At 44.6% G+C, this 21,449-nt stretch overlaps 2 protein-coding genes across 4 annotated transcripts in view; both read left to right on the top strand.

The window, feature by feature from the left end:
* Window positions 1–897: 897 nt before the first annotated feature.
* Window positions 898–13,353, top strand: LOC120373395 (tigger transposable element-derived protein 1-like). The gene is made up of 3 exons (XM_039491792.1): window positions 898–987; window positions 8,155–10,399; window positions 13,293–13,353. Exons 2-3 carry the CDS (start codon window positions 8,700–8,702, stop codon window positions 13,351–13,353), a joined length of 1,761 nt encoding a protein of 586 aa, XP_039347726.1. The 5' UTR covers window positions 898–987; window positions 8,155–8,699.
* LOC120373266 (tropomodulin-2) overlaps window positions 12,788–21,449 on the top strand; it is a 54,936-nt gene continuing 46,274 nt past the window's right edge. Inside the window, exons 1-3 of one of the 3 annotated variants that reach the window (XM_039491468.1) lie at window positions 12,801–12,855; window positions 13,799–13,854; window positions 14,515–16,856. In XM_039491468.1, coding sequence (XP_039347402.1) covers window positions 15,055–16,836 — 1,782 coding nt within the window. In that variant the 5' untranslated portion in view covers window positions 12,801–12,855; window positions 13,799–13,854; window positions 14,515–15,054 and the 3' untranslated portion in view covers window positions 16,837–16,856. Of the gene's footprint in view, window positions 12,856–13,798; window positions 13,855–14,514; window positions 16,857–21,449 lie in introns of those variants that run through there. The other 2 variants (XM_039491470.1, XM_039491469.1) reach the window with 2 other exon arrangements.

Here is a 21,449-nt window from a genome sequence, read left to right as displayed (position 1 = left end):
AATATGCACCCAGAATTTCTGTGCACAGTGCCACGACTGTGCGTTTGCAAATACACTGATGGCACAACCAGGTGTATAACTGGGCATTTGCAATTACAGCTTCCACGTTCCACGCAGGGGCAATATGCACATGCAAGTGTGACCATCCAATCCAGACTATATTCAATAGCAATCCTAGTCTGAAATCTTGTCAGAGAAGGGGATTCCGCAGGGAGGATAATAGAAGATTGGACCTAGAAGACTAGCCTGGCTGTGGAAAGAAGAGGAAAATACTGTGTGGGGACAGTGGAGAGGAGGAAGAGAGACGGATCCCCTGATCTGGGGAAGGAGGGGGGTGGGGTGCAGCATAGGGTGGTGGGGATGGTGCCTGGTCCTGTGGTGATGGAGAGAGTGGATACACATGGGGGTAGTGGGGAGAGACATTGGTCCGGTGGTGGTGGAAGGAGGAGGATACACATAGGGGTGGTGAGGAAGGACCCGGGTCCCGTGGTGGTGGAGGATACACATGGGGGTGGTGGGGAAGGACCGTGGTCCTGCTGTGGTGGAGAGAGGAGGATACACATAGGGGTGGTGGGGAAGGACCAGGGTCCTGCGGTGGTGGAGGGAGAAGGATACACATGGGGGGTGGAGATGGTCCCGGTCCTGCGGTGGTGGAGGGAGAAGGATACACATGGGGGGGGGTGGAGATGGTCCCGGTCCTGTGGTGGTGGAGGGAGGATGCTGCTGCCTGGGGCTCGAAGGAGCAGGGAGGGGGGCTAGACCGCTAGTATTCGCACCCCCTGGGCTTCTCGGAGCACCCTCTCCGTTCCCGAACTACGAGTCCCAGCGTGCTCAGCACTCGGCGCTGGGATTGAGGTTGCGCAGCCGCCTAGCTGGGGAGTGACCTGCCTGTTGACAGCGCTGTTTTGGGGAGGGCTGGCTCCGTGGCTCGGGCAGACGGACTGACGGCCGGGCGGCTGGCTGCACCCCCGGTGACACTGCAGAAGGGTAAGCCCGCGACCCCCCGCCCAGTGCCGCGGGCACGCTGCCTTGCTCCCCCTCCCGGTCAGGGATGCATCTCCGCCAGCCTCCCGCAGAGACACACAGGCACTGGTGCGGTCCATCCCCGCGCGCTCTGCCTGGCTGAGCATCTGCCCTTGCCGCACCCCGGGAGAAGCCGTGCCCGGCTGCCGCGCGGCGCAGCAGGGGTCTTGCAGCGCTCTGAGCTGCACGCAGCCGGCTGGGCGGTGCTGCCTCTTAGGATGCTCTAGTTGAGCACCAGCTCCAGCTGGAGGAGACTGCACGGGTGTGATTGCCACCGACCGGCTCGGCTGATTGCATTGCGGAACTCTCTGTGTGTGTCGGGGTGTATATATATTCTGCAGGGGATGAAAAGGGAGCGGTGGTTGGATTGTACAATTAAAGGACCTTGCAGGGAGTCCTACCTTGGTATAATTGCCGCCCTGCATCGTGGAGTGGTGTCAAACCCTTTTCAGACATTCCTTCTGCCTGGAGCAGAGCTACAATCCCGTCTCCATGTGCTGAAAGCAACATGCTTAGTTCCCTGGGGTGTGTTAATGGTGGAGCGGTCGGTTGGGTACAATGAACATTACAATGCCTTGTTATTAAACTCCACCCTCAATCCCCCTGCAAATACACTTTCACAATAAAATGTAATGCTTTAAAATTAGGGTGATTGATTTAAACGATTGATTTAAAAAAAATAAAGTTCAAATCAGGCTGCAGAATGTCTTTCCTTTAAAAATATAGGCAGAATAAGTAATAATTTATTTTAAAGGGTAATTCTAAAAATTAAAATATATTTAAATTTCCTCCCTGCACCTATCCCAGGTACTAAGTGCATTACAAAACTTAGAGCAAACAGTGTTAAAATATGAAAACATGGTGAAGTTTTTTTTAATAAGAGAATATATCTGCCTCTCCTTGATGCTCATATTCCTATTATATGTAAAATGAGACTGATATACTGTCTTTAGATCTGGTCTCTTGGCTTGGAACAATTAAGAATACGTGTATTTAAAGACAGGACTCAGTAATGTGATATTGGTTTAATGATATTTCTAAGTGTTTGATGAAGGAATGTTTTCCTCTGTCTATTCTCATCTTTATCTATGACTCTCCTGTATTTCTGCTATCTCCTTTTAGAGATATGGTGACCAGGAAAATGAACATGTGATTCAGGTTGGAGTGTACCACTAATTCAGATAATGGCATTATAATATTTTCAGTATTATTCTCCAACTATTTGCATCCTAACATGACATTTGTGTTTTTGATTGCTGCTGCACATTGACTAGAGGTCTCCATTGCTCTGTTCACAGTGATGCTCAGGTCTTTTTCTGAATTGTTACAGTTAATTAAGAAGCCAGTAAGGTATGTGCGAGTAGTTCAAATAATCCTTTTCACTGTGAATGACTTGCTTTTGCCAACATTAATTGCATCTGCTATCATGTTGTCCATTCACCTAGCTTGGCTAGGTCCCTCTGAACTTTCCCAGAGTCCTCTGCAAATGCTGCCACCTATTTGCTCAATTCCTCTTCCAGATCATCATTTTTCATTTTCAACATTTTACAGTTCCCAGCAAGCAAACTCTATGGACCTTTGCTTACTTACCTTTGCAAGTTGTTTTCAGAAATTGTAAACAAGTATGGAATCAGATTTATTTTCACCTGGTTCCATGTTTCACTGTATCTGGTGAACCTCCTGACTTGAGGTTGAGGTGGCTTGGCAGGGTCCTGGGCTGAAGGGCATCAGGTAGCTACCCTCATCACATACAATTGCATATGCTGGGGCTGTGGTGGAGGTTAACTGGTACTCTTCATCCAGTACACACAGCATGCCTCCGCCTGTGAAGCAGTGTGGTCATAGGTTCTGTTTAATGGTGGAGTTTGATCTACATTATAGTTTGTAAAAGACAAATTATATGGGGATATTTGTTCACCCATCTTTACTATAATTATTTCAGGTGGCAGCTGGATCCAGATGTCTGACAATTGTAATTATAAGGCATTGGAATCTGGGGATAGCCATGGGCAAACAAGCAGCACTCTTTAGATAGCTATGGTTAGTGACAGTGGAACAATAATTATAATATTATCATGAAACATTTCTCACACTAACGTTACTAACATGGACAAAAATCAATAGTCTTGTCTGTTCAAGGACCTCCCATCTCTGTTATAAAATTTGAAAGTACTCTGTATTTCAATGCAGAGCTCCTCATACTATTTATTGCTATAGTTATCAAGTTGTACACATCACAGATGGTTTCTATTAGCTGGTTAGCAGTTAAAAGGCACAAAACCACATACAGTAAGTTCTTGCTTAATATTGTAGTTATGTTCCTGAAAAATGCTACTTTAAGCGAAACAATGTTAAGCAAAGTAATGTAAATAGGGAGTGATTAGGTTCCAGGGAAATTTTTTTGCCAGACAAAAGACTACATATATACCGGTATATATATAGAGAGAGAGACATATACACAATGGAAGTTTTAAACAAACAATTTAATACTGTACAAAGCAATGATGATTGTGAAGCTTGGTTGAGGTGGTGAAGTCAGAGGGTGGGATATTTCCCAGGGGATGTCTTACTGCTAAATGATGAACTAGCACTTGGATGAGCCCTCAAGGGTTAACACGTTGTTAATGTAGCCTTACACTCTACAAGGCATCAGGAATAGAGGGAGGAGACACAGCATGGCAGAGAGAGACACAGACACACACCGTGTGTGTGTGTAAGCACTATTATTAAACTGGTGCCCCTATGCCCGACGACAGCATCCAGGGCTCGCAGCCTGGGGTGGGCGGAGGGGAGGGACGAGGCAGCAAGGATACCAAACCACCTGGCCCACCTCACGGTGGCGGAGAATCACAGTTCCCCGCAGAGACCCCCATACCCTCTCCCTCATGCAGAATGTGTGGCACCAGTGCATACAGAAGATACCTAATTAAAAGCACTAAACTTGGGAATAAAAAATGTCAGTCACAGGTATTTTGATATACTCTGAAGTTTGTCAGAGATTTATTTGCAAAAATTTGCAATAAGAGCAAGTCATCTGTCCTGCTGAATACAACATTAAATATTATGGAATGCATGATGCAGCTCTTCTCTGTTTTACATTTTCTTAATCAGTATTTCTAAGGGATATTATATTTTAAATGTACTCTTTTTATATCTTACTAAGGTACTGATTTTGCTAGAGGGTTCTCTTAAAACTACTTCATCAAATAGTCAGAAGTAAAGAAAGGGAAACTCATTCCAGTCCAGATAACTGGAAGCAAAGGGGTGTTGTCCCTTTAAGGGCTCTCTTCAACAGGGGGGTGAAGGGAGAAAGGGATGGACAGAAAGGACAGGAAGTCTTTGCAAGCAAGTTTTTTGTACTATAGTAATTAAAATTAAAATGTGTATTTTAGATAAGGGTGGTCTTTTGAAGGATTTATTTAAAAAACTATGTCTGAAGATCCAAGCATTTAAGGCTAAAGATGAATACTCAAATTGCATAGATTTTTAGATGCACAAGGATTTTTTAGAGATGTGATTTTATAATCTTCTAATGAAATATTTTTAAAGCAAATTTTAAACTAAGGTCCTGTAGACTAACATGTTCTGAGTAAATATTACAGTAATGCACAACTGTTTTTGTCAGTAAATTCAGAAACTGACAGTATATACCAGGTATCAGAGGGGTAGCCGTGTTAGTCTGGTTCTGTAGAAGCAGCAAAGAATCCTGTGGCACCTTATAGACTAACAGATGTTTTGCAGCATGAGCTTTCGTGGGTGAATGCTTGCATCCGAAAGAAGTATTCACCCACAAAGCTCATGCTAAAAAACATCTGTTCTATAGGTAACACATTATCAGGGTCAGCAACCTTTCAGAAGTGGTGTGCCAAGTCTTCATTTATTCAGTCTAATTTAAGGTTTCACATGCCAGTAATACATTTCAACATTTTTATAAGGTCTCTTTCTATAAGTCTATAATATATAATTAAACTATTGTTGTATGTAAAGTAAATAAGGTTTTTAAAATGTTTAAGAAACTTCATTTAAAATTAAAATGCAGAGCCCCCCCAGACCAGTGGCCAGGACCCGGGCAGTGTGAGTGCCACTGAAAATCAGCTTGGTGTGCCGCCTAGGTTGCTTTACCCCTGGTATATACCTAGGGGTTGGCAAATGCCTGTTAAATGGCTTCACTACTTGAATGGCTCTTTAATTTAAATGGCTCTTTAACAGTTTCAATGTTGTGCTAACACAGGGGAGGGCAAACTTTTTGACCTGAGGGCCACATCTGGGTATGGAAATTGTATGGTGGGTCATGAATGCTCATGCAATTGGGGGTTGGGGTGCGGGAGGACGTGCGGGCTCTGGGGTGGGACCAGAAATGGGGAGTTCAGGGTGAGGGAGGGGGCTCTGGGCTGGAGCAGGGGGTTGGAGTGTGTGGGGGGGTGAGGGCTCCAGCTGGGGGTATTGGCTCTAGGGTGGGGCTGGGAATAAGGAATTGGGGGTGCAGGAGGGTGCTCCGGGCTGGGACTAAGGAGTTCGGAGGGCGGGAGGGGGATCAGGGCTGGGGCAGGGAGTTGGGGGTGAGGAGGGGGTCATGGGTGCAGGCTTCAGGCAGCGCTTACCTCAAGCAGCTGCCGGAAGCAGCGGCACGTCCCATCTCTGGCTCCTGTGCAGAGACGAAGCTGTGGGAGCCTGCAGGAAGGGTCAGAACAGGCATAGGAAGAGGTGGAAGGGTGGACACTAAGACCCAGGGGTGCCCCAAATTTTTGGATGCCCTATGCAGCTGCGTCTGTCTAAGGGCAACCCTGTGTGTGCCTGAGAGAGAGAGAGAGACACACACACACACACACACGGGCATTTCCTCTTTAAGTACGCTGACCCCACTCTCAGTACTCTGCCTTATTAATTAGATCAGCAAGCAGAGACAGCAGCTGCAGCCAGGAAGCTCCCTCCGTCCTGAGCCCTGTTGTGTGGTGAGCCCTGAGCCCCTCTCTCTGTGGAGCTAAGGTACAGGAGCAGGAGGAGGGGGAGACCCTGACATTAGCATCCCTCTTCTTCCCCCCAAGCAAGCGGGAGGCTCCCCGGAATAGCTCCAAGGCAGAGGGCAGGAGGAGCACATGGCAGTGGGGGGGGGAAGGGGCAGCTGAACTGCCGAGCAATTGATAGCCTGCTGAGCGGCTGCGCAGAGGGAACTTAGGGGAGCTGATAGGGGGGCTGCTGGTGCACCCTGGTTCCAAGCCACTGCCCCCCCCCAGCTCCAACGGGCTGCCCTTCCTGCAAGCAGTGGAAAAAGAAGATGGCTGCCAAACAACGTTATAAGGGAGGATTGATTGTGCAACTTTAAACGAGCATGTTGTCTAACTGATCAGCAGTGTAATAATGACCAGGATGAGGTTAAGTGAGGAGTTACTGTAATGAGAAAGGAAAGCATAGGGGAGACAAAGTAACTTTTTTTTTCTTTTTTAGAAATGATCTGATAATTATCATTATCGATGATCACTTTTCTGCTGACAACAACGTATATTTATAGCCCAGCCTTTAGTTCAGGGTCTGTTCACCTTCTCAGATTGAGAAACATTTTGCTGAATGAGCAGGTCCATTGACATTACTGATTCTACTTAAGGAACAAGGTACTACTCAATGAGAGGCAGGATAATCCAATGGGTAGGGTGTTCGCCTAGGACTTGGAAACCTGTTCCCTGCTCTGCCACAAACTGCCGGTGTGACTGCAAAATAGAGATTATAGCACTTTTCTGCATCAAAAATGTGAGAATAAATACATTGAAGAATGTGAGGTGCTATTTAAGTGCTATGGTAATCAGGACCATATAAGTGTGATAGATAGATAAGAGGAGCAGAATCTGTCTGTGAATTTTTTGATAATTCTTGTTTTTAAAGCTGCTAATATGTAATGTACATGTTAGCCTTGCATTTGGGGTAAGTATGATCACATATAATTCTTTTTACAACACAGTTAGAATTTGGGAGATTGGTAACTGGACACCAGAGCTTTTCTTCTGCGGATCACAGGTACTTCCATGATGTGTGCGGTATAAGAAACTGTCTAGAATAGACTAGAATAGTTCAAATCTAGTGCGGACTGGCAGTGCCTGAAAGGTCTTAGCATGTTATAGCTGGCGTTACCATGTTTGGTGGCCCGTGTGAAACAAGGGGTGGCTTTAGTCCAGTTGCTATGGAACAGGCCTTCATATCACACAAGGCGCCATCACATGTGACACTGAGTCATTCCTGAGGGCTGTGCAAGCTTGATGGGATTAGTGACAGTTACTGCAGGACTCATATTTTTGTGTTTTAGGCTGTTCTGATTTCTCTGTGGGATTTCTAAGAGCCAGGCAGTACATAACAAGGTAGATGGGGTAATGAGAGACATGCAGAATCCAAAGGATTTTTGCCATCAAATAACAGTTCTTGGTACCTTGGTCATCATCTCATCATGCTAAATCCCAAAGGGATGGGCCCTGGGTGGTTTCCCTTTAATCATGATGGAACTGCTTGGGAATAGGGCGCTACGCGGAGCACTTGCGGAGGCTCCGCCTGAGGCTACCAGCCACCTGCAAAGCAGCTGCAGGGCTGCACAGTGGCAGCCCCGCCTTACTGTCGTGCGTCTGCCAACACAACGTTCCATCCACTCCCCCCTTTGCTGGAGGGGGGTAGGAACACAGGGGGCAGCAGCCCACCTAAAGCAAGTTAATAGCGTTCCAGTGCCTGCTTCACTTTAGCAAGGGGGAGAACCTGGCCCTACCCCCATGAAAGTGTGTGAAATCCATGGGAGCTTTGCTATTCACTTCAATGCCAGCTGAATGTCTCTGCCCCAGCCTGCAAACAGCAGAAAGGGGCGCAGCCCTGCAGCAAACATTTTTCTCCTCTCATAACAGTCACAGCTACTTTGGCTGCAGTGCTGCCCCGGTGTTTCGTGCATGGTTACTATGGGAGGTACAGCAGGTCTGTTTTTTCCAGGGCACCCTGGAAGACAGGCCTTTGGTCCTCCAGCAGGGTTCCTGTGAAAGTAAGAACCTGGAAGTGAAACTGACTCCATAACTAGTCCTAGCCTAAAGCCAAAGGGCTTTCAGTAGGGGAGCAGATTACCATGGAGAATGACATGGGTTTTCCAAATTCTTTCCCTTTCAATAGTTGATTGATGCTGCATGACCCCAACCACTCCAGGCTGAAGGGAGTGAAGATTAGCAAGTGCATGCACCATCCGGAGGAGGGAGTGGTGCACTCCAGCAGGCCGGGATAGCACGGGTTCATCATCACCTTCAGTTTCTGCAGGGAAGTGTTTGCAGCCACTGCCGTGAGTCTGTTGTGTTTCCTCCCTCCGTCTGTGCTGCCTTGTAGAGTGTGAGGCTACATTAACAACAACGTGTGAACCCTTGAGGGTTCAGCCAAGTGCTAGTTCGTCATTTAGCAGTAAGGCATTCCCTGAGAAATATCCCACCTGATATCAACATGCTGCTTTAGGAGAAGTTCATGAGCAGATCTGCGGACAACCCTCTGATTAGTGACTGAACGGAGATTTGGGGAAAGGGGAGCTGCTGCTAACGTGCATGAGCAAGAAACAGAAGGGGCTCAAGGAGCTGACAGAGGACATTGTTCCAGTGACCCTGTGCAAGTCTGTTTTAAATATAATGGTGGATTGCTTGTTGTGATTGTACTGTACAGTATCACCCAGCATCATGAGTCAAAAACGCCAAGCAAGTCATAGTGGAGTGCTTAGTAGTAGCAGTACCACTAGCAGTAAGAAAACCAGGAAAACCATTAGTTTGGATACTAAATTAGATGTTTTAAGGCATTTTGATGCAGGTGAGCGTGCGGTAGACATTGGCATCACTCTAGGTCTTACTCCGACCACTGTGAGAACAATTCGAAGTAATGCCGACAAGATCAGGGCTAGTGCTCGGTGTGTAACACCGCTTAGTGCTACTAAAATAAGTCGATCAAGAAGTAGTTTGATGGAAAACATGGAGCGTCTTCTCTCAGTGTGGATAGAGGACCAAAACCAGCGGAACATACCTCTAAGTTTGCCTGTGATACAAGCTAAGGCAAAAAGTTTGTATGACAAATTAAAGAGAGACCAAGGTGAAGGATCACAGACAGAGATGTTTATGGCAAGTCGGGGATGGTTTGATCGGTTCAAGAGGCGCTTCCACCTGCACAACATGAAGATGTTCGGTGAGGTGGCTAGTGCCGATACCGCAGCAGCTAAAAAATTCCCCGAGTATCTCAAGAAAATAATTGAGGAAGGTGGCTATTCACCTAAGCAAGTCTTCAATGTCAATGAAACGAGCCTCTATTGGAAGAGGATGCCTGAACGGACTTACATTTCCCGAGAGGAGAAGACAGCGCCTGGATTTAAAGCAGCTAAAGACCGCCTAACCTTGCTTCTAGGTGGTAATGCTGCCGGAGACATGAAAATGAAACCGCTGACAGTGTACCAATTCAAAACACCACGAGCTCTCAAGGGATATTCAAAGGAAGACCTTCCAGTCATTTGGAGATCCAATAAGAAGGCATGGATAACTGGAGCTATTTTTTCAGAATGGCTGACTTTCTATGCTGTCCCTGCATGGAAGGAATACTGTGCCAACGAAAATCTTGATTTCAAGATTTTATTACTTATTGATAATGCACCAGCTCATCCAATCAACCTGGACAACCTGTGCAAAAACGTCAAAGTTGTCTTTCTGCCACCTAACACCACATCACTCATCCAGCCCATGGACCAAGGAGCCATTGCTGCATTTAAGGCGTATTACTTACGCCGTACTTTCGACCAGCTCATCAGAGGCACTGATGGAGAAGGCAAGCCTACAATTCGGCAGTTTTGGCGTGACTACAACATCCTCAAGTGCATCAATAACATCGGTGAGTCCTGGGCTGAAGTTACTCAGGCATGCATGAATGGTGTGTGGGGGAAGTTGTGGCCTGAATGTGTCAATGACGTAAAAGGATTAAAAGATGTTGTTCCCGCTATGAAGAAAGATATTCTCAGCTTGGCCAAGAAAGCAGGTTTTGATGAGGTGGAAGAAGCTGACGTTACACAACTTCTGCAGTCACATGGAGAAGAGCTAACCAATGAAGATCTGATGCAACTAGACATGATGAGAGCAATGGAAGACGAGGGCCAAGCAGTAAAAGAACCACCAACCCATCGAAATTTGACTACCAAACGTCTTTCTGAAGCTTTCCAAATGATTGAAGCTGGCTTGCAGATCCTTAGTGATAACGATCCTGACAGGGAACGCAGCTCCAAAGTGATTAGGGGAGTTGGTCATCTAATGACTTGCTATAAAGAAATTTACCAAGAAGAAAAAAGGAAACCAAAACAACCATCTCTAGATATGTTTTTTCAAGTTGTGACAGTTAAGGAAGAACAGCAAGAGGAGCAGCTGGACGATCCACCCTCTTCCACCTCTGACTCCACCACCTCAACCAAGCTTAACAATCATCATTGCTGAGTAAAATATTAAATTGTTTGTTTGAAATTGTTTAAAACTTATACTGTACATGTATATAATGTCTTTTGTCTGGCGAATTCTTTTTTCTGGAACCTAACCCCCCAATTTACACTAATTTTTATGGGGAAATTGGATTCGCTTAACATTGTTTTGCTTAAAGTTGCATTTTTAAGAACATAACTACAACATTAAGCAAGGAGTTACTGTATAATCATATGATTACCATCCCTGGCTGAATACAATATTAAATATTATGGAATACATGATGCAGTTCTTCCCTGTTTTACATTTTCTTAATTGGTATTTCTAAGGTGATTTTATATTTTAAATATACTCTTAAGCCTTCATAAAGTAATCATTCCAGATTACTACATATTTAACTCACTGAAACAAAGACATTATTTTACATTAATCAGTCACAGAGGTTTAGTGTGTTCATAATTCATTGCTTTTAGAAAAAGGGAACACTAATTTACTTTGTGTGATCTCCATAACAATAAATAGAAATGTTTATGAAGTTTCACCAACTTTAAAATATATGTTTCCAAAGATTTTAGGCATAACAAAGGATTTTATATCTTACTAAGGTACTGATTTTGCTAGAGGGTTCTCTTAAAACTACTTCATCAACTAGTCAGAGGTAAAGAAAGGGAAACTCATTCCAGTCCAGATATCTGGAAGGAAAGGGGTGCTGTCCTTTTAAGGGCTCTCTTCAACAGGTGGGTGAAGGGAGAAGGGGATGGACAGAAAGGACAGGAAGACTTTGCAAGCAAGTTTTTTTTGTACTATAGTAATTAAAATTAAAATGTGTATTTTAGATAAGGGTGGTCTTTTGAAGGATTTATTTAAAAAACTATGTCTGAAGATCCAAGCATGTAAGGCTACGATGAATACTCAGATTGTGCATCTAAAAATGTATGCAAGGATTTTTTAGAGATGTGATTTTATAATCTTCAAATTAAATATTTTTAAAGCAAATTTTAAATGAAGGTCCTGTAGACTAACATGTCCTGAGTAAATATTACAGTAATGCACAACTGTTTTTGTCAGTAAATTCAGAAAATGACAGTATATACCTAGGGGTTGGAAAATGCCTGTTAAATGGCTTCATTATTTGAACGGCTCTTTAACTTAAATGGCTCTTTAACAGTTTCAATGTTGTGCTAACACAGGGGTGGGCAAACTTTTTGGCCCGAGGGCCACATCTGGGTATGGAAATTGTATGGTGGGTCATGAATGCTCATGCAATTGGGGGTTGGGGTGCGGGAGGAGGTGCAGGCTCTGGCCGGGGGTGCAGGCTCTGGGGTGGGGCCAGAAATGAGGAGTTCAGGGTGAGGGAGGGGGCTCTGGACTGGAGCAGGGGGTTGGAGTGTGGGGGGGGAGTGAGGGCTCCAGCTGGGGGTACGGGCTTTGGGGTGGGGCTGGGAATGAGGGGTTGGAGGTGCAGGAGAGTGCTCCGGGCTGGGACCAAGGAGTTCGGAGGGCGGGAGAGGGATCAGGGCTGGGGCAGGGTTTGGGGGTGAGGAGGGGGTCATGGGTGCAGGATTCAGGCAGTGTTTACCTCAAGTAGCTCCTGGAAGCAGAGGCATGTCCCCGCTCCAGCTCCTGTGTGGAGGCGCAGCCAGGCAGCTCGGCGTGCTACCCCATCAGCAGGCACCACCCCTGAAGCTCCCATTGGCCGTGGTTCCAGTGGGAGCTGCGGGGGTGGCGCTCAGGGTTGGGGTAGCATGCAGACTCCCCTGGCTGCCCTTACACGTAGGAGCCAGAGTGGGGACATGCCACTTCTTCCTGGAGCTGCGCAGAGCCACAGCACGCAAGGAGCAGGGCAAGCTCCCGGCTGGAGTGCCGGAGCAGGGCAAGCCCCGGACCCCGCTCCCTGGCAGAAGCTCAAGGGCCTGATTAAAACATCTGAAGAGCCAGATGCGGCCCCTGGGCCGTAGTTTGCCCACCGCTGTGCTAATAGGTCTGGCAGGTTGGATGGCTTTTTCACTTCTAAGTTACTAGATTCCCTCTGGAGGAAGACTCGCCAGGCCGCAACAGCCAGCTGTGGGAGCCTGCAGGAAGGGTCAGATCAGGGAATAGGAAGAGGTGGGAGTGTGGACACTAAGACCCAGAGGTGCCCCACATTTCCCTACGCAGCTGCAGCTGCGTATGCCTAAGGACTGACTTGTGTGTGTGAGAGAGAGAGACACACACACACACACACCATGTGTGTGTCAGAGAGAGAGAGACGTGCATTGCCCCTTTAAGTATGCTGACCCCACTCTAAGTACATTGCCTTTTTTAAGTAGATCAGCAAGTTGAGAGAGCAGCTGCTGCCAGGAAGCTCCCTCCCTCCTGAGTCTGCTTGTCCCCCACTCTCTGTGGAGCTAAGGTACAGGAGCGGGAGGAGGGGGAGACCCTGACATTAGCTCCCCTCTTCTTCCCCCCCCCCCCCACGCAAGCAGGAGGCTCCCGGGAGCAGAGGGCAGGAGCAGCACACGGCAGTGGGGGGAGGGGCAGCTGAACTGACGAGCAATTGATAGCCTGCTGAGCGGCTGCGCAGAGGGAATTTAGGGGGGCTGCCGGTGCACCCTGGTTCCTAGCCCCCACCAGCTAGCTCCAACGGGCTGCCCTTCCTGCAAGCAGTGGAAAAAGAAGGCGGCTGCCAAACAACGTTATAAGGGAGGATTGATTGTGCAACTTTAAACGAGCATGTTGTCTAACTGATCAGCAATGTAATAATGACCAGGATGAGGTTAAGTGAGGAGTTACTGTAATGAGAAAGGAAAGCTTAGGGGAGACAAAGTAACTGTTTTTTTTCTTTTTTAGAAATGATCTGATAATTATCATTATCGATGATCACTTTTCTGCTGATAACGTATATTTATAGCCCAGCCTTTAGTTCAGGGTCTGTTCACTTTCTCAGATTGAGAAACATTTTGCTGAATGAGCAGGTCCATTGAAATTACTGAGGCTATTTAAGGAACAAGGTACTACTCAATGAGAGGCAGGATAATCCAATGGGTAGGGTGTTCGCCTAGGACTTGGAAGACCAGTTCCCTGCTCTGCCACAAACTGCTGGTGTGACTGCAAAATAGAGATTATAGCACTTCTCTGCATCAAAAATGTGAGAATAAATACATTGAAGAATGTGAGGTGCTATTTAAGTGCTATAGTAATCAGGACCATATAAGTGTGATAGATAGATAAGAGGAGCAGAATCTGTCTGTGAATTTTTTGATAATTCTTGTTTTTAAAGCTGCTAATATGTAATGTACATGTTAGCCTTGCATTTGGGGTAAGTGTGATCACATATAATTCTTTTTACAACACAGTTAGAATTTGGGAGATTGGTAACTGGACACCAGAGCTTTTCTTCTGCGGATCACAGGTACTTCCGTGATGTGTGCGGTATAAGAAACTGTCTAAAATAGACTAGAATAGTTTAAATCTAGTGCAGACTGGCAGTTCCTGAAAGGTCTTAGCATGTTATAGCTGGCATTACCATGTTTGGTGGCCCATGTGAAACAAGGGGTGGCTTTAGTCCAGTTGCTATGGAACAGGCATTCATATCACAAAAGGCGCCATCACATGTGACACTCTGAGTCATTCCTGAGGACTGTGCACAATCAAGCTTGATGGGCTTAATGACAGTTACTGCAGGACTCATATTTTTGTGTTTTAGGCTGTTCTGATTTCTCTGTGGGATTTCTAAGAGCCAGGTGGTACATAACAAGGTAGATGGGGTAAAGAGAGATACGCAGAAGCCAAAGGATTTTTCTCCTCTTAGAACAGTCACAACTACATTGCCTGCAGTAGTGCCACGGTGTTTCGTGTATGGTTACTATGGGAGGTACAACAGGGCTGGTTTTTCCAGGGCACCCTGGAAGACAGGCCTTTGGTCCTCCAGCAGGGTTCCTGTGAAAGTAAGAACCTGGAAGTGAAACTGACTCCATAACTAGTCCTAGCCTAAACCCAAAGGGCTTTCATTAGGGGAGCAGATTACCATGGAGAATGACATGGGTTTTCCAAATTCTTTCCCTTTCAATAGTTGATTGATGCTGCATGACCCCAACCACTCCAGGCTGAAGGGAGTGAAGAGTAGCGAGTGCATGCGCCGTCCGGAGGAGGGAGTGGTGCGCTCCAGCAGGCCGGGATAGCATGAGTTCATCATCACCTTCAGTTTCTGCAGGGAAGTGTTTGCAGCCACTGCCGTGAGTCTGTTGTGTCTCCTCGCTCCTCCCTCCATCTGTGCTGGCTTGTAAAGTGTGAGGCTACATTAACAACAACGTGTGAACCCTTGAGGGTTCAGCCGAGTGCTAGTTCATCATTTAGCAGCAAGGCATTTCTTGAGAAATATCCCACCTGATATCAACGCTGTTGCTTTAGGAGAAGTTCATGAGTATCCTCTGATTAGTGACTGCAGGGAGATTTGGGGAAAGGGGAGCTGTTGCTAACGTGCGTGAGCAAGAAACAGAAGGGGCTCAAGGAGCTGACAGAGGACATTGTTCCAGTGACCCTGTGCAAGTCTGTTTTAAATGTAATGGTGGAGTGCTTGTTGTGATTGTACTGTACAGTATCACCCAGCATCATGAGTCAAAAACGCCGAGCAAGTCATAGTGGAGTGCCTAGTAGTAGTAGTACCACTAGCAGTAAGAAAACCAGGAAAACCATTAGTTTGGGTACTAAATTAGACGTTTTAAGGCATTTTGATGCAGGTGAGCGTGCAGTAGACATTGGCATCACTCTAGGTCTTACTCCGACCACTGTGAGAACAATTCGGAGTAATGCCGACAAGATCAGGGCTAGTGCTCGGTGTGTAACACCACTTAGTGCTACTAAAATAAGTCGATCAAGAAGTAGTTTGATGGAAAACATGGAGCGTCTTCTCTCAGTGTGGATAGAGGACCAAAACCAGCGGAACATACATCTAAGTATGCCTATGATACAAGCTAAAGCAAAAAGTTTGTATGACAAATTAAAGAGAGACCAAGGTGAAGGATCACAGACAGAGATGTTTATGGCAAGTCGGGGATGGTTTGATCGGTTCAAGAGGCGCTTCCACCTGCACAACATGAAGATGTCCGGTGAGGTGGCTAGTGCCGATACCGCAGCAGCTAAAAAATTCCCCGAGTATCTCAAGAAAATAATTGAGGAAGGAGGCTATTCACCTAAGCAAGTCTTCAATGTCAATGAAACAAGTCTCTACTGGAAGATGATGCCTGAACGGACTTACATTTCCCGAGACAAGAAGACAGCGCCTGGATTTAAAGCAGTTAAAGACCGCCTAACCTTGCTTCTAGGTGGTAATGCTGCCGGAGACATGAAGATGAAACCGCTGACAGTGTACCAATTCGAAACACCACGAGCTCTCAAGGGATATTCAAAGGAAGACCTTCCAGTCATTTGGAGATCCAATAAGAAGGCATGGATAACTGGAGCTATTTTTTCAGAATGGCTGACTCTTTATGCCATCCCTGCATGGAAGGAATACTGTGCCAACGAAAATCTTGATTTCAAGATTTTATTACTTATTGCTGATGTACCAGCTCATCCAATCAATCTGGACGACCTGTGCGAAAACGTCAAAGTTGTCTTTCTGCCACCTAACACCACATCACTCATCCAGCCCATGGACCAAGGAGCCATTGCTGCATTTAAGGCATATTACTTACGCCGTACTTTTGACCAGCTCATCAGAGGCACTGATGGAGAAGGCAAGCCTACAATTCGGCAGTTTTGGCGTGACTACAACATCCTCAAGTGCATCAATAACATCGGTGAGTCCTGGGCTGAAGTTACTCAGGCATGCATGAATGGTGTATGGGGGAAGTTGTGGCCTGAATGTGTCAATGACGTAAAAGGATTTAAAGATGTTGTTCCCGCTATGAAGAAAGATATTCTCGGCTTGGCCAAGAAAGCGGGTTTTGATAAGGTGGAAGAAGCCGATGTTACACAACTTCTGCAGTCACACGGAGAAGAGCTAACTAATGAAGATCTGATGCAACTAGACATGATGAGAGCAATGGAAGACGAGGGCCAAGAAGTAAAAGAAGAACCAACCCATCGAAATTTGACTGCCAAACGTCTTTCTGAAGCTTTCCAAATGATTGAAGCTGGCTTGCAGATCCTTAGTGATGACGATCCTGACAGGGAACGCAGCTCCAAAGTGATTAGGGGAGTTGGTCATCTAATGACTTGCTATAAAGAAATTTACCAAGAAGAAAAAAGGAAACCAAAACAACCATCTCTAGATATGTTTTTTCGAGTTGTGACAGTTAAGGAAGAACAGCAAGAGGAGCAGCTGGACGATCCACCCTCTTCCACCTCTGACTCCACCACCTCAACCAAGCTTAACAATCATCATTTCTGAGTACAGTATTAAATTGTTTAAAACTTATACCTGCATTAAATTGTTTGTTTAAAATTGTTTAAAACTTTTACTGTATATGTATATAATGTCTTTTGTCTGGCAAAAACAATTTCCCTGGAACCTAACCCTCCCATTTACATTAATTTTTATGGGGAAATTGGATTCGCTTAACATTGTTTTCCTTAAAGTCGCATTTTTCAAGAACATAACTGCATTAAGCAAGGAGTTACTGTATAATCATATGATTACCATCCCCACCTTTTAAATTGGATTCCATACTATTAGCTTTGGGCCTATAAGTAGTGCCATGCCCTTTTTGTGATGTTGATCACCCTGTTGATTTTTTGTGTGTGAGAGATTTGCTTTCGTAGATTCTATCCAGTTTGTTTCCTTTGATCTAATTATTGTATAAAATAAGCCCATTTAAAACTCATTATTATAATTGAATTGTTTCATTTTACAGTATCCAATAATATATTAGGTGCCTCACAATACAGAGGAGACATGGTCCCTGACGGGAAGAGTTTAGAATCTAATACAAGAGTTTACAGTCACTCAAGACTCATTCTTCCAAGACTGAAAGAAGGTGTTTTTAACTAGACTGCATAAGAATATTACTCCTATACACATTTTACATCTGCTGTGTTATCAGGGCCGACTCCAGGGTTTTTGCCGCCCCAAGCAGCAAAAAGAAAAAAAAAACGCGATCGCGATCTGCGGCACTACCGCTGCCGCTTCAGTCTTCGGCGGCAATTCGGCGGCTGGTCCTTCGCTCCGAGAGGGATTGAGGGACCCGCTGCTGAATAGCCAGACGTGCTGCCCCTCTCCGTTGGCTGCCCCAAGCACCTGCTTGCTGGGCTGCTGCCTGGAGCCAGCCCTGTGTGTTATAACCCCTTCATACTATGGTATGTCCCCAAAGGACCTGCTGTGTTATAGTCCTTACAGGCTAGTGAAAAGGGTCCTCAACAAGAAGCAGTTTCTAGTTTCTGATGGTGCTACAACATTGTCAAAAGTGTTAAAACAGAAACTATTAAGCTCAAAAACCATAATTTCTCCAAAGTCCTGTAGCGATAAGGTTCTTACAGTGCAGATGGTGTGAATCATAGAATCAAAGGACTGGAAGGGACCTCGAAAGGTCATCTAGTCCAGTCCCCAGTATGTCTCTCGGCCCACGCTACTTCCCGCAGCTCCCATTGGCCTGGAGTAGCGAACTGTGGCCAGTGGGGGCCGCGATCGGCCAGACCTGCAGACGCGGTAGGTAAACAAACTGGCCCAGCCTCCCAGGGGCTTTCCCTAAACAAGCAGCGTCCCAAGTTTGGGAAACACTGATCTAAATCATTGATGAAGATATTGAACAGAACCAGACTCAGAACTGAGCTCTGCGGGACCCCACTTGATATGCCCTTCCAGCTTGACTGCGAGCCACTAATAACCACTCTGTGGGAACAGTTTTCCCAGCATGCTAAAATCCCCCACTTTTGCTACTGTTCTATAAACTAAGAACAAAACTACATACAGTGTGAAACACTGCTTTGGGAGAAGGACACATGCACTTTAAAGGAAATACTTCAACAGGATTTTTCAATTTAGTAGGAAAAAAATGTTGATTTTTATGCTGAGACCTGAGAAAATTTTCATTCATTTTACAAATTTCTGAAAACACATGCTTAAAAATGAAAATAGTGCTTCACACCAACTACAGCAGCACCAAGTAGTCTGTCCCAAGGACCAGAACACTAATATATTTTAAACTATTCCAGTAATATTAGTGAATGTTTCTCTTATGAATGCTGACATATTTGAAAAAGTAGAAACATTCCTTACTTTCTCTGAATACCCTCAGACAGCTTAACAAAAGAGTATATTAAACAACAGGTGGAACAAATCAGTTACGTAGATACTGGATCCAATGAATGCGGTTGGGTCCATTATGATTAAGATCAGTATTCTTGTAACACAAATAGATGTGCAGTAAAACTGGGATGATTGTTCCACAGTTATCCAGCAAATGGAGTTCTCCAAAGTATACAGTTAATCCGGTCCTAGACAGATTGTCTTTCTGATCTCCAAGAACAGCTCTGAAAATCAGGCTGTTAAAAACTGCATGTATTGAGGAATTCTAATTTGACATTTGATTTTTCCAAATAAAGTTCCTTATTTTGATAATTTTTAAATGTAAACACAAAAAGCAGGATTGAGATTAGTTTTACAACCATGAGCATAAGGGAGATACACATAAGAGATCACTTTCAGCAGTACAAAGTTGTGCCTTGGTTTTGAACCAGAAATATTTCAGACACCTCAGGAGAGTCAAAATGGAACCACTTGGCCCAGCCTTTCACAGACGTATATTACTGATGTACAGGGAAGTGTTAAAAGGACCTACACCTTTTTTTCTCTGTATGATCAAAAATGACTTTAGTTACAGATCCTGCCACAACAGTAAAAAGCATGGAGGAAGAAAATGAAAGAGAACCCTGTGATTACAATATAATACATTAAGTGAATGAATAATCCAGTATTAGATATAATAATACACTAACTTTGTCAGCCCTACATTCTTTTCTGAGGGCAGTAGGGATTGATCCTCCAGGATCCTCTTTGATTTTCTCTTCTGTTTGCTTCCAGGTCTGCCAAAACCTTCCTAGGAATCTGCAAATTAAGGAAACTATATTGATACTTTCCTCTGGCTCTTCCAGTGTGATTTCTCTTATTCTGCCCCTCCTTTCTGACTCAAGTCATTCCATTAACAGGAACAGGACTACTTAATGTGTAAAAAACTAAGCAACTATGTAAGGATTTGCAGGAGGATCTGGCTCTTAGAATGCAAGTCCCTCAGGACAGAACTGCCTTTTTATTTGTCTTGCACAGCATGAGCACAGTGTTGACACTGAACAAATGATAAATAATGTAATGTAACCTATTTTTTCACCAGACTAGTTTTTCCTCAGTCTCTAAACTGATTTATCAGGTATTCCTTTAAAATGTTTATTCCCTTAACACATGTTCATTGAAGAGAGCTTCTCTGTGCTGTTATAAAATAACCGACTTCTGTTTCTGATAGCTAGCTTTTAGTAAATGGATGTGTCCCTTTGCTCAACAGCTACATTTATAGGGGAAAAAAAATCACAGTTAGCTAATGCCTTCCCTATCTGAAAATTCAGGTGGATGTTTTAGAGTTCAAGCATAACCAGCTGAGGTTACATACCTCCTGCATCAATCTCTCAATTCAAAGCAGGTGCTGAAAGTTATCAAGAAGTGTATACACATGGCTTTCCCCCCCACACAGACAAATTATAACTAATATGCATTAACACAGTCTCTGGGCTTGCAAGTCCAGGGCTGTGAAACATTGCTTTTTTATTTGACTAATTTATTACATACTAACTTGTTAGGTATTTGATTATAAGTAAGAATTTAAATCCTAGCACTGTGGCAACAAGGTAACATTTCATGTAAAAAATAAAGGGTTCCTGTTTTTGTCTCTGAATTATGTCATGAAAATTTCCATTGATATGTTTAAAACCTTTTCTCTTTAAATAGAGGTTTCTTTCCCCTTAGAGCAAGAAAACAAAAAAAAGAGAACTCTCCCCGGGGCTCCCGCTGGCTTCTCCAGGATCGGTTGCGTTACCGCACTTAGCTTACATTATCTTCCTAGCAACTGTTTTAGTCCTATCTAATATCTACCTAATGCCTGCATCTGTAATGCAGATGTTTATGGTCGCTCGGGTCTACAGACTATGGAGCCATTATCTGCAGGTGGCACCTTACACTTTTTGGATATGTCACAAGGATGCCACAAGATGTTCCAGCAAATGCCATTCTCCGCATGGCTTGTAACATCCAGGATAAAATTCCACCAACCAAGGGATAGAGGTGGTCCAGAGGCAGACCCCCTATTACATGGGTTCATAAAGTCTGTTCCCATGTTGGGCTCTCAGGCCATCAAGCCTTTGCGGTTGTGCAGGAACGGACCAAATGGCAAACGATCGCTACGGCTGACTGTCTGGCTAAGTGTTGAAGAAAGAGAGAGAGAATGCCTGGTAGAACTTAGAGAGTTATTTTGTGGTAATATTAGACTAGGACTGGATTTTTAGGCTGAACATTCAGAGGTCAAATACTCTATTCCAAAATCATGCAGTTGCCTTGTATCCTGGTAATGCATCTGTTACTTCACAATTTACATGACAATTAGTTTCTTTATGTCGGGCTTGACAGCTCCCATTAAAGTCAAATGAAAGACATCCATTTACTTTAATGAGAGTTGGATCAGGGCCTTGATAAAGAAACTAGCCGTCATGTAAATTGCAAAGGTATCCATGTGAGTCTCTAGCTATTTATAGAAATCAAATTCAAACTTTCTTTGATCCGGATAAGATGAAAGACAATCATTAGGGAATAAAAGAAGGAAGATGAAACGTCAATGGATCCTCTCCCTTTGATGTAGAAGAGGTTTCCCATAAAGTCATATAATACTTTAGATTTTAATTTTTTTTAAAAAAATATTAAATTTATTCATAACTATTTGAGACGTGAAAGTATCTACTGGAAACAAAGTAGTTTTCTTTACTATGCCTGATCAATTTATAGTCTGCTGCAGGTTGTGATGATAA

This window comes from Mauremys reevesii, linkage group 10 (assembly GCF_016161935.1).
Source record: "Mauremys reevesii isolate NIE-2019 linkage group 10, ASM1616193v1, whole genome shotgun sequence".
Taxonomy (NCBI): domain Eukaryota; kingdom Metazoa; phylum Chordata; order Testudines; family Geoemydidae; genus Mauremys; species Mauremys reevesii.
Note: the sequence above shows the minus strand (reverse complement) of the source record. Positions and strands in the feature narration are given on the sequence as shown.

Coding starts and splice junctions, on each gene's coding strand:
- LOC120373395 (XM_039491792.1), top strand. CDS start 8,700: ATGAGTCAAAAACGCCAAGCAAGTCATAGTGGAGTGCTTAGTAGTAGC. Junction 10,400..13,292: donor GTGACAGTTAAGGAAGAACA/GCAAGAGGAGCA, acceptor TTTCTTTTTTAG/AAATGATCTGATAATTATCA.